Raw genomic sequence first — 16821 nt, 5'->3', positions numbered from 1 at the left:
CAATTTTCATCAGCATTCAGCCAGTCAGGCAGGGAGAGGATAAAGGATGCACATCTTGAATTATTCAGCTGATTGGCAAGAGATTAATTTAGAAGAACGTGAATTTTCATAAGAACCTGACGTTTTCTTTCTATGTGAAATCAGTTTGGGCTTCAGTCAGGCTTTGATGCCTTCCCACCAAGGATGCTTATAAAAAATGTATGGAAAATCAGATAAACTTCATGTTGTCCTTCCACTGGTTCTTGGCCATTTGTGTTTTAAAATTCGTTGGTTTCACAGTCTATGGATTCAGATTTCCCTCTCGGTCTTCCTTCCTGTAATAGGGAAGAGAAGAAGGGGAGGGGAAGGAAAAAAAAAAAAAAGAAAAAAAAAAAAAAAGACTGAGCTATCTAAGGGGAAAAAAAAAAAAAAAAGGCAGGGGGTTTTGAGGGGTTATGTAGAGTTCCTGCAAAGGTCAGATGAAAACCGACGGCAAGAAACGTTGCTCGGTCCCCAAAGAACCAAATGCTCAGCTTGTGACTATCCAAATGAGGAAGAAAATGATGGAGCTGCGGTTGTGTTATGTCAAACGAATAGGTGCCTCACTAACTGGAGATGATGAAAATCCCCTTGGATTCACTTTTACCTGTTTCCTTGGAGAAGCACCTGCCCTCTAACTACGGTGTGCTGTAGCACCATGCAGTCGTAGAATCACACAACGCTTTAGATGAAGGGACCTTAAAGATCATCTCGTTCCAACTGCCTTGCTATGGGCAGGATTCATGGGTCTTCCCTGTGAGTGGAGACAAGTCTGTGTTCTTGTTCTCACACAGATGGTCTAGTTATATAGGGTTGTCTAGCTTAAACTACTTTGATCTTGTCCCGAAGTCTTCTTTCAAGAGGAAGCTGCCACAGGCTCTGAAGCTGCACAGGGAGCATTGTGCTTCCACCTCAGCTCTTTTTCACATGGTTAGGAACCAGCAGCTCTCAAGCGTCTTATGCCACATCATTCACTAGAAAAAAAATCTCTTGTTGTCTGGACTGCCTTTGAAGCCTGGGAATTATCTACAACAAATCTTATCTGTAGAAAACAGGCTGTTCCAAATGGAGGCATCATACAGCTGGTGAGCAGCCAGATCAATTCCCACTGAGGTCCAAAGGACTGAAAAATACATCTTTCTAACATCTCTTACTGCCAGAGTTTCATCCCACTTAGTGATGAAGCCAGTGCTGAGAAATTAAAACTCTCTTAGGTGAGGTGCATTAGGGTGAGAATCTCTCCAGAGCTACTTCAGTGCTGGTAAGTTCTAGGAAGGTGATCTTTGTTTTGTTTCTCTGCAAAGCACAAACAACGTGGTCCTAGTTCCTTTCTTAGAGATTGCTATTTGACTTTAAAACACCCAAAGTGTATGACCAGCCTGGCTGTGCACAATTACAAGAATCAACTTCATATGACCATTGTCAGAATCTTCAGCAAGTTTTTAAAGGACCTATTTTCCTCTGCTAATGCACTAGCAGTGCTGATGCATGAAAGAAGTATGAACATCAGTGGACTTCTCTACATCTAAGTCTTGACCTACAAATGGGAGCTTTAATTCTTTTCCATCACTGGGCAAATAGTTGTTTATCAATGAAGTGTCATATAGAAATTTTTTTACTATGAAAACATAAAAACATTCATGAAACGATGCTTAAAATTAATTCTAGATAGGTGATGAGAGAGAGCCCATAGTTCAGCTAATCACTCACTTTGCAGTACTGACATGTATCCCTTCTTCCTGCCATTTAGAATGAAAGTGTCTGATGCTAAGGTGAGGCACAGTCAGCAGCAGGAAGAGCTCTGAACCATTGTGCAGGGCTCATTAGTGAAGCAGTGAGGTGCCAAAACTGCTCACCTCACTTTCAACTGAAAATAGTGAGGTAAAGTTGCAGGATTGAAGCACCAAATGAAACATGCAACAGGACAGCGACATTGCCACCAAACTTTTGCTGGAAGGCATGGCAGGACCTCAAAAGTATGACTTGTCTCTAATTCTCAAAAAGGCACTACAAGTCCATGACAAAGATGGAAATCATTATCAAAGATGTGGATCCAGAACCTGTCAGATTTAGTTTCTTCTCATAATTAGCTTCCACAAAAATTTGCTTTAGAGCTGTAGTAGGATGGGAATAAATCAGACTAAGGTATAGGCTTGAAGGAGCTACTAGCTTTCCTTGTGTTTTGGTGGTTTAGAATCCAAATTTGCTTCCAGGCATCTAGGTTATTATTTGAAGTACACAGCTATCTCTTCTAGCAAACAGCCCCAAAAACACTGACTGTTGTGATAAATCATTGCTACATCATCTGTGCAGTCTGAAGCAGGGAGAAAGTATTTCACTGATCACACCTTCCTCAAGAGCATTTCCTTTCCCCCCCTGCAAAGTGATTTACTATTGTGACATTTCCAATCTGGGAAACAAAACATTTCTTTGCCTTGACTTAGCAATTGTTTGATGTGTAAATTGCATTGATCTAAGTGATTGGTGGTCCATGTTTCCCTACTTGTTAGGCACTTTTTTTTTAGGTGCAGACAAGGTTCTTAGAGAGTATATGGAGCTCTTCATTACCACAGCTTGTTAGAGAAAGCTGCTTAACTGACCTGGAGTTGTATTTCATATAGATATATATCATCAACATACTGTAAGTGGAATAGAATTAGCTAAGATCTGACCATAGGACTTTTTCCCAGGAAACAAATTACTATCCTTTTATTACAGTTCATAGAATCACAGAATCATTTCATTTGGAAAAGGCCTTTAAGATCATCAAGTCCAGCCATTCTCTAACTCTACCAAGTCTGGGGCTGAACCATGTCCCTCAGCACCACATCTCTGCCTCGTTTTCACCTCTCCAGGGATGGCAATTCAATCAGCACCTTGGACAGCCTGTTTCGCTGTTTGAGAACCCTTTCAGGGAAGAAGTTTCTTCTAATGTCCAGCCTAAACCTCCCCCACTGCGAATGAGTTCATATCCTCTGGCATACATTATTACAACTCCTGCAGAAAAAATTGCTCTTAACACCATTCTTGCAGTGTTTTTACATGTTTTTATACTTTCTATTGGAAACTGGTAAGCAAGAGGCTTGCACTTCAATCAGTTAAAATGCAAGCAAGGGTATAATGATGAAATCTTCAAGTGCTTATACCTGACTGATTTCTTTCAGGCACAATCAGTTGGGATCCTTAATGAGCAACTTAATATCCATTCCTGAAGTTTGGTGTCCCATGGCTCAGTATGTGAAAGAAATCCAGGCTCTGGAGATCAACTGCAGTGTTTTTTGTTTCTATTTTCAGAGACTGCGTCATGCTCTGCTGCTTGAACAGTGGCACAAGCTTTGTTGCTGGTTTTGCTATCTTTTCAGTTCTTGGATTTATGGCTTATGAGCAAGGCGTGCCCATTGCAGAAGTTGCAGAATCAGGTAAGTTCCAAGGTCTGAGTTAATAAAAAAGGCCCAGAGGTTGCTGTAAGAATGCTTAGTCCGTGCCATGTCTTGTGGCTAATGATTGTTTTGCAGGTAGTTTTACAAAATTCCCCTTAAATAACTGTTACCTGACTCATTACAATAACTGCTGCAAGAAGAGTTCTTAACTCTTTTTATGGTTGCACATTTATATGTGAAAAATATTGATGCTACTGTGCATAGCTCCAAATTCAGAAACCTGAAGAGGTATTGTAACACAAGCTTAGCTCAGCTGAGCATCCGTAAGATTATTTAGCAGAGTTCTATTCCTCAGTTATGCCCTTTGAGTGTTATATCCTCATCAAAGGAGCATTCCGTTTTCTTTATATGGAGACAAAGCAAAATCCACACAAATACTTATTCCCTCTGGGAAGTCCCAAAAAAAAAGAGGAGAAAAAAAAGAAAAAAGAAGATTTAACTATTAAACTAATGAGGGACCACCAAGTGTTTAGGACAAGTCTTTGAAACTCCTCTGAAATCTTACTTAACTTATACAATCAAACTGTAGATTTCTAATAGTCAGACAGCTAATATAATTCCTAATGTTAGTAAGGATTTTTTTCTCCCAGGGACATACATGAGCCACTCTGGTTGATTAAGTATGAATGTCCAGAAAGGCTCACATGCCCAGCTCTGTGAGAAATTAACCATTGTTACCACTTGGTATTAGGCATCCAATGACTAATTACTCTTTAACACCTTTGCAGATGTAACTTGTTTAAGCATCACTGAAAACTCAAGAGAATAAGAGATTTAGGCTGGAGGTTAGGAAGAAATTCTACACAGAGAGAGTGATTGTCCATTAGAATGGGCTGCCCAGGGAGGTGGTGGAGTCACCATCATTGGAGGTGTTCAGGAGGAGACTTGATAGGGTGTTTGGTTGCATGGTTTAGTCAATTAGGTGGTGTTGGATCATAGGTTGGATGAGATGATCTTGAAGGTCTCTTCCAACCTGGTCTGGTCCATTCCATTCCATTCCATTCCATTCCATTCCATTCCATTCCATTCCATTCCATTCCATTCCATTCCATACTGCAGTGCTGCCCTGAAAGAAGAGCAGCAGAATGATGAACTTTTGAGGAGGAGAAATGACTCTCATGAAGTTAGTCAAGGGCAGCAGGAAAACTGCAAAACAAGTAGGGCTTTACAGCCACTGTTAGAGAAAATATTTTTCTTGTCCTAAAGCCCCCAGGACAATTGGCTTGTACTATTACAGAAACTATATAGAAAAAGGTTGGAAAACTACAGCAACTGTGGAAATTGTAGGAGCTTGTAAATACTGCATTAGATGAAAAAATAGTGTGCTGACAGGCCTTCACGGAAGTTATTGCAGCAGGATGACAGAGGTACTCCATCAGCATTGTGATGTTGCCTTTCATCCATGCTTTAAAAGCTGGCTAATGCCAATAGAAACTGCTATAGCATGAGAGTTTGCAGCACCTGAAAAATGGACACAAGGAAATTAGAGCAGGAAAATATGAGCTGGGTGAGATGGTATTTTAGCAGATCTGAAGTTTCCAATGCTTTTTCAAAAATGTTCTGCTTCAAAGATTTCTGTAAATAAGCTGCCAGTGGATTGATGTTGTGTACCACCAGCAGCACTCAAAAATGCAGAAAAGGTTTTGAACAAACCAGTAGACATGTCGTTTCCCCCATGTATGGCTTCCAAGCTGCAGATCTTGCCACTGACTGTGTTCCTGTACAAAATGTCAGGGTTAAAAAAGAGCAACAGGTACTAGAATCTGTTCATAAGGTATATAAGGCAATCAGAGGACAATATTTATTCAGGCATGCAAGTGTTGCTGTGCATCCATACAAAGAAGGAGAACATAAAGTACAGTGATGTCTTAACAGAAGCCTTCACTCACAAATATTTGGACAGGCTGTAGGCAGTGTTAATGTGCCAAGCAAGTCTTCATTACTGTTCAGCCTCGTCACCAAATGTTTAGACTGCTGGAGACATAGAGTTTGTCAAGGTTTTCAGTGTTGAATTTAACTCCTCTTTCCTGCAATAAAAGAACAAACAAGTTGTGGTGGGTTGATCCTCACCAGCAGCTGAGCATCCATACTGCTGCTCATGCACTCAACCACCTCAGTGAGATGGGGAAGGGAAAGGGAGGAAAGGGAGAAAACTGGTGAATTCATATTGAGACAGTTTAGTAAGTGATGCAGTGCAAGCACTGCTCAGTAGGAGCACAATGTTGGTGTGAGCAGTGCTGCTCTCTGCACAAACTCAGGCCTCAGCACTGTGCAGGCTGTTATGAAGAAGGTTAACTCCATCTCAGCCAGACCCAGTACAGATGTACAAACTGTGTCCTTTCTTGTCTTCTTTTTCAGGCCCAGGACTTGCATTTATCGCTTACCCTAAAGCTGTTACCATGATGCCTCTTTCTCCTTTATGGGCAACTCTGTTCTTCATGATGCTCATATTCCTTGGATTAGATAGTCAGGTATGAAACAAATGCTCTTTAGATACCTTGTCAGATTCCCTAGCATGTGTGTATCAGCATCCTTGATATAAACAGTATCTAACCTGAGGAAAGAATGAACCTTAATTCCTTGCTTAAAACCATTGATTTGTATTCCTTATTTTACATCTTACTTACAAGATGCTGAATCCCTTTGTGATTTACTGTGAACAATTATTCAGCCTGACTACAGCTTTCATTATTAACACTGAAATCAGTCTGAACTTAAATATGGATGATAAAAGTTCACCACTATGTCTTTTCTCATGTTTTGAAGCACTTTGCAATTAATATTAAACTGAATATCAGATAGTGGTAACGTAAATTCCTATGCTGTATTTATACTTCAGGATTCTATAGCAAGAAATGCATAGTGCATTCTGCAGCAAAGTGGCAGCATAGAAGTTTTTCTTTCTGTGTAACCAAATAAAGCTGCTTGATGAAAGGTGTAAAGTAGCTGTTACACGCTTGGTGATTCTGTTCAGAAAGTTCATGACTGTGTACTGTAACATAGAGCTCTTCAGTGCTTATTTAGCATGACAATTGCAATCACTGAAATGAACTTTCTTTCCCTTCCTTGCCTCTTCCCTTCCCCAACCCTTAATTGTTTTAAGTACTTTTTTTTGAAAGAGCATTTCTTGAATTCTGCTCTTCACTGTTCCAGTGAAGTAAGCTTTATTATTTGGGCACTAGTGCCCTCCCTACTCTAGTCATGAGGTCTGTGGTGACAGGTTGGACTCGATGATCTTTGAGGTCTCTTCCAACCTTAGTGATACTGAATACTGAATATTTTCTGCTTTGGGGCAGCTGTGGATACCTCCTCCTCCCTGGAAGCACTCAAGACCAGGCTGGATGGGGCTTTGAGCAGCCTGGTCTAGTGGAGGGTGTCCCTGTCCATGGTAGTGGGGTTGGAGCTAGATGATCTTTAAGGTCCTTTCCAACCCAAACCAGCCTGTGATTATTTTTGGTGCCTATTTTAGAAACATTGCTCCAGAGCTCTGTGTCAGAAGCTTGAGTCTCTCTCTTTCTGCTGATTTTTAAAGTTAGTGAGAATGTTCCTTCACACCTTTATTAAATGTACCTAGCTTGGGCACTTAATAGCTTTGCAGAACTTCTCTCTTTTGTGAAATGGAGTGTACATCTCTAAAACCCCTCCAGTTCATTAAGCAGTGCTTGAAAGTGCAGAGCCCTGCAGAGAATTCCTCTGAGTGAGAAAAGTGCAGGATGCTTAGAGTGAACTCGTGCCACAGTCCTACAAGTAATTTGTACCTTATTTAAGTCCCATTCAAGCCACATTTGAAAGATATAATTCTTATGTATTCCATCGGCTGCTCAGCAAATGCACTCTGAGATAATATTAGTGAATGCAACTATGTGAATTTGGTGCTGGACTTTTTAATTCTGAAGCTCAATTTGAGCTTCTGCCTACAGAGCATTCTCAGGCTTCATTCAGTCTCTGTGATAAGCACACAGAAGAATATTTGAAGCATTTAGTAGCAAATCCAAATTCTAACAGTAGCTGAGGTACATACTTCATTTGTACTTTACTTTCTTTTCTAGTTTGTGTGTGTTGAAAGCATTGTGACAGCTGTTGTAGATATGTACCCAAAGATTTTCCGAAGGGGCTACCGAAGAGAGCTGCTGATTCTTGGCCTTTCCATTGTGTCATACTTCATTGGCCTAATAATGTTAACTGAGGTAAGATGTGCTTTGTTGTCCTACTGCAGGGGGGAAAAAGGAAAAAAATAAAATGGGTTTACAATTGTGACATAAAATGCAAGAACATTTGACACTGGCAACCTTCACAGTCAGGAATACAGCTACAAAGTACTTGAGAGACTTTTGACACCTACTGTGCAACGTTTAAATGTGGAATATATTCTCAGTTTTTTTAAGCTGAGATCAGGAAATATATTAATCAAAGTTTTGTAGCCAAGGAAATTCCTTCTGCTTTGCACCAGTCAAGCAGATATACTGGCCATGGCTTCTGCTTGCTTACTCTGGGCAGAGCTGTCAGAAAACAATGGTATTTTAGATGCAGAGATCAACAAAGAAGATGAAGTAAAGTGAAACTAGAAAACTGAAACATCTTTGGTTTTTTACATTCCAAGGCTGGGTCAATCAGTGCAGCCAATCTCTGAGGAGAAATTACTTCAGTAGGAGTCAAGTAAAAGAAACTTTTTTTCTGAACAAATGAGGGTATTTTCTTTGGGATGTTCTAACCCAAAATTACTGAGGCTGCCAGTCCATCCCATCATGATATGACACATCTGTCACTACTGTATTTGATACCCGGGTTAGAAAGGGTTTCTGGCATCCTTTAGAACTTGGTGTAGGCATTTAGTGCTGGCTCTATAGGGTGAACTCTAACAGCATTCTGCCCTCTCAGACAGGAAGAAGAGGGGCAGAATCCACACCCTCCTCTGCCCATACTGTTCTATTTGCTGGGCCTCTAAAACCTACCTGTAGCAAGGACCAAGGCAAATCAAAAAAGCTCATGTCCAAGGAGTGATAGAATTCCAAGGTCTGAGGACTGTTTGTCCAGGCAAGCCTGGCTGTACTGAGCGTGAAGGGCCACAACGTGGCTCTGTTGTGCAGCAGTCTTCAGAGGGTTTCCCAGGAAAGCAGCCTCCCAGGGCTCCATGAACTCATCTAGGGTCACTTAAATTCCCTGAATGGAGCTCTGCAGTCCTTAGACTGGGTTCTTTTCAGGTTGCTTTTTTACTGAAAATGAGCAACTTTCTCCCAAAAAATGGTGTGGGGCAGTTGTAAGCATGTTTGTCTGCTGACCTCAGTGTGCAAGCTTTTACAACAAACAGAGTAAGTCAACTAATCAGATTATTTAAGCTTTAGTACAGTTTCCAGGAAAGAATAACTAAAGGTAGGGTAGAAAGTGGAGACTAGGACAAAATAAAGCTTTTATGATTTTTTTTTCAGTTGCAGTCTGTGCCAGATAACTTGCTCTGAGAAGATATATGACCTAAAGAAGCAGATGTATTTGAGCAGAAGTTTTATAAACTTCAGTGAAGGAATCAAAGATTCACCACAGGAATTCTTATTTCATCACACCATAATTTTTAGTTATATTCAAAAGAAATGGACAGATACAAGTAACTGGACAAAGAGGAAATGATGACTGTTGGTGTTAAGAGACAGTGGCTGAGTTGAGATCCTTAGTGAAATAACACAGACAGTTCTTGGAAGCAATTTCATCTAGTATCTGTAGTTGATTGTTCTGGAAACAAGTCACATATAGTCACTGGCTACGTGCAATTGGCTTTCTGGTGATGTGTTCCTTCTTCAAGTTAGGGCAGATTTCAGTCAGTTTAATGGACATTTTAAAAAATAGATCCTTTTTAATTCATGCTGGCAGTCAGAGAAGTTCTAGAATTCCTTACTGTTCCAAAGAACAAAGCATGAGTTCAGTCTTCATTAAAAAACAGAATTCCTAAGAAATCTGTAGCCTAATGAGTGCTTGAATGATGAGGGCTCACAGTCATTTATAAGATTTAAGTCCAGATCAAGCTTCATTAATTCTGATGTTCCTAGGTCGCAGGATAAGGCATAAAGACAGGTTAGGATTGGGTCACTGGAGTATTAAGGATGGGGTAAACTATAGTTGCATGAGGTATGAGGTCAGGCCTTGGCTGTTTTACCTTTGGTTATTTTACTTTACCAGAAGCTTTATCAATCAAATATATGGTCATTTCCTAGTTTTGTCAGATGTCTGCTTGGATATCTATGCTGGTTTATAGACAATAACTTTAGAACATTCCTATGTTCTTTAAAGTTTAGAAAGGATTTCAAGTTTACAGGCTCCATCTTAACTTAACCTTCATTCAGTTAATGCAGAGGAAAAAGAGGTTGAAATCCCAGACATAGATTGTGCTTTAGTTTTCTTCACATATTTAGGATTCTCTTCTATTTGCAGAAAATTCTCTGAGGTGCAATGGATCATAAGTCCTACCCAAACAGCATTACATTCCCACTGAAGAGATGATCTTAAGCCCCTATTTCCTTCATGTAGCTTTCTGCCATCTTAGGATTCCACTCTATTGAAATCATAGAATCAGCCAGGTTGGAAAAGACCTCAGAGATCATCAAGTCCAATGTATTACCTAACACCTCCTGACAACTCAACCATGGATTCCAGAGCCATGTCCAATCCTTTTATGAACACCTCCAGGGATGGGAACTCCACCTCCTCCCTGGTCACATACCAGTGGCCAATGACTCTTTCTGTGAAGAACTTTCTCCTCACTTCCAGCCTAAACTTGCCCTGGCACAGCGTGAGGCTGTGTCTTCTTGTCCTCTTGTGTCCTGCCTTGGAGAAGAGACCAACCCCCACCTGGCTACAACCTCCCTTCAGGTAGTTTTAGAGAGCAATAAGGTCTCCCCTGAGCCTCCTCATCTCCAGGCTGAACAACCCCAGCTCCCTCAGCCTCTCCTCATAGGGCTTGTGCTTGAGACCTCTCCCCAGCCTTGTTGCCCTTCTCTGGACACGTTTAAGCACCTCAATGTCCTTCTTAAATTGAGGGGCCCAGAACTGGACACAGTGCTCAAGGTGTGGCCTAACCAGTGCTGAGTACAGGGGCAGAATGACTTCCCTGCTCCTGCTGGCCACACTATTTCTGATGCAGGCCTGGATGCCATTGGCTTTCTTTGCCACCTGGGCACACTGCTGTGTTCAGCTGGCAGTCAACCACTCTTCCCAGGTCCTTTTCTGCCTGGCTGCTCTCCAGCCACTCTGTCCCCAGCCTGTAGTACTGCACGGGGTTGTTGTGGCCAAAGTGCAGCACCCGGCACTTGGACTTGTTAAATGACGTCATGTTGGCCTCTGCCCATCTGTCCAGCCTGTCAAGATCCTTCTGCAGAGCCCTTCTACCCTCTAACAGATCAACATCTGCTCCCAGCTTGGTGTTGTCTGCCAACTTTCTAATGGTGGACTCAATCCCCTTGTCCAGATCATCAATAAAGATATTGAACAGGATGGGAGACACCACTAGTGACTGGCTGCTAGCTGGATGTGGCACCATTTACCACCACTCTCTGGGCTTGGCCCCTCAGCCAGTTCCTAACCCAGCACAGAATGCTGCTGTCCAAGCCAGGGGCTGACAGCTTGACCAGGAGATTGCAGTGGGGAATGGTATCAAAGGCCTTGCTGAAGTCCAGGTAGACCACATCCACAGCCTTCCCCACATCCACCAGGCAGGTCATCCAATCATAGGAGGAGATCAGGTTGGTGAGGCAGAACCTGCCCTTCCTAAATCCATGTTGGCTAGGCCTGATCCCTTGGCCATCCTTCAGGTGTGCTGTGATTGCCCCCAAGATGATCTGCTCCATAATTTTCCCTGGCACTGAGGTCAGGCTGACTGGCCTGTAGTTTCCAGGTTCCTCCATCCGTCTCTTCTTGTGGATGGGCACCACATTGGCCAGCTTCCAGTCATCTGGGACCTCTCCAGTGAGCCAGGACTGGTGGTAAATGGTGGAGAGCAGCATGGTGAGCTCATTGGTGAGCTCATCTGTCAGCTCTCTCAGTACCCTAGGATGGATCCCATCTGGTTCCGTGGGCTTGTAAGTATCCAAGTGGCTCAGCAAGTCCCTAACTACTTCCTCATGGATTTCAGGGACACTATACTGCTCCCTAACCCCATCTACTGGTTCAGGAAGCCAATTATCCTGAAGTCCTCCTCCCTTGTTGTTGAAGATGGAGGCAAAGAAGCTATTTAGTACCTCAGCCTTTTCCTCATCTTTAATTACAATATTCCCCTCCAAGTCCAATGAAGAGTGGAGGTTCAAATGATCTTCTGTGAATCTACTCCATATTATTATCTCAGTATTGAACATAAAGATGAAACACATTGCACAGAAAATCATGTAGTACTATCGATAGAATAGTATTAGTCAGGTTGTCCATAATGTTATTAATTGGACTTCAGTGGTTTTCTTCTGATCTTGCCTTAAGCCAAAGGCTCCAGAAAGCCAAGCAGTTCCCTGAAGAGTTCTGACTGCTGCAAGCAAGAGGGTGGGGGAGGGGGAAATGAAGAAAAAGATTTGTCTTTGATAGATGTGACAATTAGTTGAAAGAGCATTTACATTTGTCATACTGATTGGTATTGGGACACCACTGAAGGTGGAAGGTGAAGAGGCTGCTGTTTTAAAGCCACCTGGAGATCAATTTTACACTTGTTTGGAAAATATCTTTAGAATCTTGCATGGAGTCAGGGCTTGAGCTTTTTTTTTTCCCTTTTTCTTCTCAAATAATAATCACTTGTTTCAGCTTAAAGGCTGTGAGCTACAGTCAGACTTCATTGGTCAGTTTAAATATTTTACAGTCCCCGTGCCACTGCAGAGCGATTCTAGTAGCTACAGATTTTGCCTTCTTTCCCCACATTCTAACGAATTATTTACTTACTAATAGCACAGACACAAAAAGAAAACCTGGCACCTTTATGTGCAGTGATCTGGAGATCCAAAGCCCCTGTAGATGTCCACAGCTGGATGTGATGACAAGTGAGGTTGAAAACACGGAGTTGGGCAAGCATTTTGGAAATAAATCAAATGTAGTTCACCCCACTGCAGGATTTACTATCTTAAAGAAAATGCACAGCATTAGACTGGCAGAGGGAAAAATCTTAAGTGCTGTGATAGAAAAAAATTCTTTCACAGTAAGAAATGACTGAGAAAAGAATAATCTTTACTCAAGAAGAAACCAACTTTAGTAGGAAGACTGCAAGGGAACCAACAGATTGATTGTGGCATTAAAGCCATATTTGCTATGAAATATTTCTCCTGGTTCCAACACAGTATTTTTTTCCCTTCTCCTGTTCTTGTCTTTCAGGGTGGGATGTATGTCTTCCAGTTGTTTGACTCCTATGCAGCCAGTGGCATGTGCCTTCTTTTTGTTGCCATATTTGAATGTGTCTGCATAGGGTGGGTCTACGGTGAGTTGCTGAAAATTGCTGGGTTTCAGCTTTTATGGAAGCTTACTCTTTGCATAAAACCAATGTGAAAGCCTTGTAGCCTTGTGGAGTGTGACTCTCCACGTTCCCAGGCCCTATCAAAAGTCAGAAAAGCCTTTTATTCTTCCCTCTCTAAACAGCAATAGATAGTGGAATAGATTTATTTTTTTTTAATTAATTTAATTTAAATGTTTTTATTATTATTTTGGTCCTTGTCAGGACTGACCTCCACCTTCCTTCACCAATTGACTCCTTAGCTGCCTTAGAGGGATGGCATTAAGATTTTTTTTTCTCTCACAGAGCATGGATGCTGGGCAGGTTACCTTCCATTTTTGACACAGAGATAAATTCAGAGAGTTGGAGTCCATGCCACAGAAGGGACACAGCAGTGTTTCTAACCCTGCTGTTTCTGTCAGCAAAGTCAAGGGAAACCACCACAGTGCTGGGGATGTGGATGGTTCCATCCTCAAGCCCTTTTTGCACATGAAGGACTCACCATTTTGCTTGATAAAACAGCACACAGATTCAGACTAGACCTGTTCCCTGCTGTCTGGGGCCTCACAGGCGAGCTTGTCACATACGTTTGCTAAGACTGTTACTGACCAGCAGCCACGTCTCCGGCAGCTTGCCCACCCTCACTCTCCCCTCATGCTGGTCTGATACAGATGCAGACATCAGTCTCAGCTGTAAGTATGGAGCAGATGAGGGCAAGAGACAGAGCAGCTCTGGCAGAGCTGGTGGTTTTCCCTTTGGTGTTGTAAATGCTGACCCATACCCCCTCTGCCATGTACATTCTACATCTGCTTCTCCTTTGGTTCTTTTGGGGCAGGCAGCAATCGCTTTTACGATAACATTGAAGATATGATTGGGTACAAACCTCTGTCACTGATTAAATGGTGCTGGATGGTCTTGACACCAGGAATTTGCGCAGTAAGTACAGAATATCCGGATGAACTTGGTTCAGACATCTTTCCCTGTGCATGTCTTTAGAATTCTGTTGCTGCTAATAGTTCAGAGCAGTTGAGAAAATGCCCGGTGACATGTAGTGTATGTTCCAATTAGCAAACACTGCGTAGGAGCTGCAGAAAGTGCTCAAATCTCTGTGAATTGTGCAAAATCTTCATGTATATAATAACAGGGAAAAAATTAACTCTAGGGCCCTAAATGAATCACTGCTAGTATGATGAAGGCTTTTTTATTATTATTATTTTGCACTGCATCACTGCTATACCTTGTGTCTATTGAGCAGGACTCCAGCACAACTTCCTTGCTCTCCCAGTCTCCTCTTTGTGTGAGCAAAGAAGACAGGACAGGACATTTTTCCTTCTGGCAAAAGCTGTAGAAGAGGTCCAAAGCACATCTCATATGCATGAAGAAGGGGAAGGAATTTGCTTTGCCAGAAGCTAGCAGGACTGGTGCCAACTCTGGCAATCTGCTGAGGCTATGTAAGAGGGTCATCACTAAAGGAACATGACCACATTGCCTATAAATTTGCTCCACAAGGATTAGACACTGAAACTTTCCAGCTCTCCAGTACATAAATGATACCAACTGCAAACCCACAGATGCAAAGGCACCTGGAGATCCAGGTCCCCTTGCACTCTGCTGTTTTCTTTGCAAACTTAGGCTTGTTTTCAGCAATTCTGAAATTAATTTCATTTGCTCTTGTACGTTAGTGAATGTAACACAATTTGCCCTTGTACACTCTTTTCATCACTTTGGAGAAAAGTAGGCAAAAAACTTTTCTACATTTCCTAAATTTCAGTGGTCCAAGCTGCTTGATTAGACACCCATCACATTCAGATGGGCATAGTCAAGCTTCTGTGAGGATGAAAGCATTGGCCTGCAGAAGTGAAGGTAGAGACAGTGGATTAAGGCACCTTTGAAAATGTTGGCTTTCCTTTTTCAGCACGCAGCTTGTGTTACTTGATCACAGCTGGTTCAGGGTAGCTAAACTTCATCTTTCCTGCCCAGGTCCTGTTTGCCATTGCGGTGCAGGTTTTATTGCCGCCGAGCGGTAAATAGGATTTAAACTTGAAAGGCTGTTCGTTTGGAACAGTGGAAGCTACTGAGGTATTTTATTTAAGCTCTACATGAAAGAAGATACTGCTGGTCATGTTTTTCTCTGTCTTTTATCTTTAGGCAGAATGGCCTTGCCTAAACAGTCAGTCAAGCTGTGGTGGTTTCAAATGCCACTAATATGTTTCTCTGCTCATTTCAGGGAATTTTCATCTTTTTCCTGGTGAAATACAAGCCTCTAAAATACAACAATGTATATATATACCCTGACTGGGGCTATGGCATAGGGTGGATGATGGCACTCTCTTCCATGATCTGTATCCCTTTGTGGATCTGCATAAAGCTGTGGAAGGAAGAAGGCACTTTCATAGAGGTAAGATATACTTTCAGATTAATGATACCGAAAAAATAAATGGGAGAAGAGTGTGGATCCTCACCTGCATGAGACTAAGCACAGTGTAATCAAAAGGCCAATGCCATGTACCTGCTCCAGCAGCAGCTTGAGTTTGGCCTCAGTTACTGGTGGAAAGAAGCATCTGACTTTTCTTTCTGTTCTTCTGAATTTCTTGGGGTTTTTGCCTTCACTGACCCTAGCCTGAGGTCAAGTAGTCAATACTACAGCTTTACAGTGCTCCATTCCTGCTCAATTTGTAGCTTAAAATGCCTGCAACATCAGCGAAACTCCTCAAGAAGGTTTGTACCAGCCATTCATTCAGGTCATCTGGGGGTGTTCAAGCAGTGTGTGGAGCTGTGCTTAGGGACATGGTTTAGTGTTGACCCTTCAGTGCTGGATCAAGGGTTGGACTGGATGATCTGTGAGGTCACTTCCAACCAGATATTTTCTGTGGTTTCTCTGATTTCTCATTGGAAAGATTGTTACTCAATCAGCAGGAAAATTCACTTTGATTTTCTCTTCTGCTTCATTCTCTAGCCTTTGGTTGGCTGTGATTTGTAATGAATGGTGTGGGATATGGTGCTGTGGATGCACCTGTAACAAGGGAAATGAGATGCAGGCATGCAAGAGAAAAGCATTTTGTAATGAAGCAGTTTAAAAACATATCTGTGACCAAGAAACAGATAATGGTTTCTATTTTCTTGAATTCTCTAGAGATTCAGGAAGTTGATCACACCGAGCTCAGACCTGAAAATGAGAGGGAAGCTTGGAGGAGGAGCCTACATTGCTGCACTAAATGACTGCGATGCCAAACTGAAGGGAGACGGCACCATCTCAACCATTACAGAAAAGGAGACACATTTCTGAAAGAACTATCTTTTTGGTTTGGGTTTTTGTTTGTTCCTCTGTTTGTTTTGTATAAAAATAAATGAATAAATAAAGTCACTTAATGATAGAGGCTGGCTTGTTTTGCACAAAATTTTATTAACCAGTTAATTTTAAAGTGAACATTGTATACTTGTTTAAAAGTGAGTCCTTTTTTTTTTTTTCAAAGTACTATAAAAGTAATGATCCTGTAAAAGAGAAGTAGTGTTACATGTATGTTAGTAATGACTCCTTGCAATGTGGTGATCTCAGTAAATGGGGTTTTTTTAGAAGTTAGAAGGACCTGTATCATGTGCTGTAAAACTTTTCTACTTTGATGTAATGTTGTATAGATACAAGTGTTTTAACCTGTGAGCATGTCAGACCATCTCAGCTGTTCATGTATGTATATAAAGGGGACCAGAATGTCCTTCTGTTCAGATTGGAGGAAGTTGTGAGGGGTTGGGGAGTAACTGCTCTTGCGTATTGCTGTCTAAATGTGGACCTGTATCCATCCTGCTGAAACAGAGAGATCCTTTCCAGCACAGGACAGTGGCTTTTGCACTGGGGCTGAGTGACCCAGCCTTTCCCTAGGCCATAGCAAGCTGGAGAGCTAACAAAGCTCTTCTTTCAGG

The 16821-nt window shown here is 41.9% G+C and overlaps 1 protein-coding gene across 1 annotated transcript in view; it reads left to right on the top strand.

Annotated features, from left to right (window-relative positions):
- Positions 1-16362, top strand: part of SLC6A11 (solute carrier family 6 member 11) — a 102279-nt gene extending 85917 nt beyond the window's left edge. Inside the window, exons 9-15 of the mRNA XM_009907623.2 lie at positions 3313-3437; positions 5817-5929; positions 7508-7645; positions 12789-12891; positions 13739-13839; positions 15131-15301; positions 16037-16362. Coding sequence (XP_009905925.1) covers positions 3313-3437; positions 5817-5929; positions 7508-7645; positions 12789-12891; positions 13739-13839; positions 15131-15301; positions 16037-16189 — 904 coding nt within the window. The 3' untranslated portion in view covers positions 16190-16362. The remainder of the gene's footprint in view (positions 1-3312; positions 3438-5816; positions 5930-7507; positions 7646-12788; positions 12892-13738; positions 13840-15130; positions 15302-16036) is intronic.
- Positions 16363-16821: the final 459 nt, after the last annotated feature.

The sequence above is a fragment of the Dryobates pubescens genome, chromosome 1, assembly GCF_014839835.1.
Source record: "Dryobates pubescens isolate bDryPub1 chromosome 1, bDryPub1.pri, whole genome shotgun sequence".
In the NCBI taxonomy this organism is placed as follows: domain Eukaryota; kingdom Metazoa; phylum Chordata; class Aves; order Piciformes; family Picidae; genus Dryobates; species Dryobates pubescens.
The sequence above is the reverse complement of the archived record's forward strand: the minus strand, read 5'-3'. Positions and strand labels throughout refer to the sequence as shown.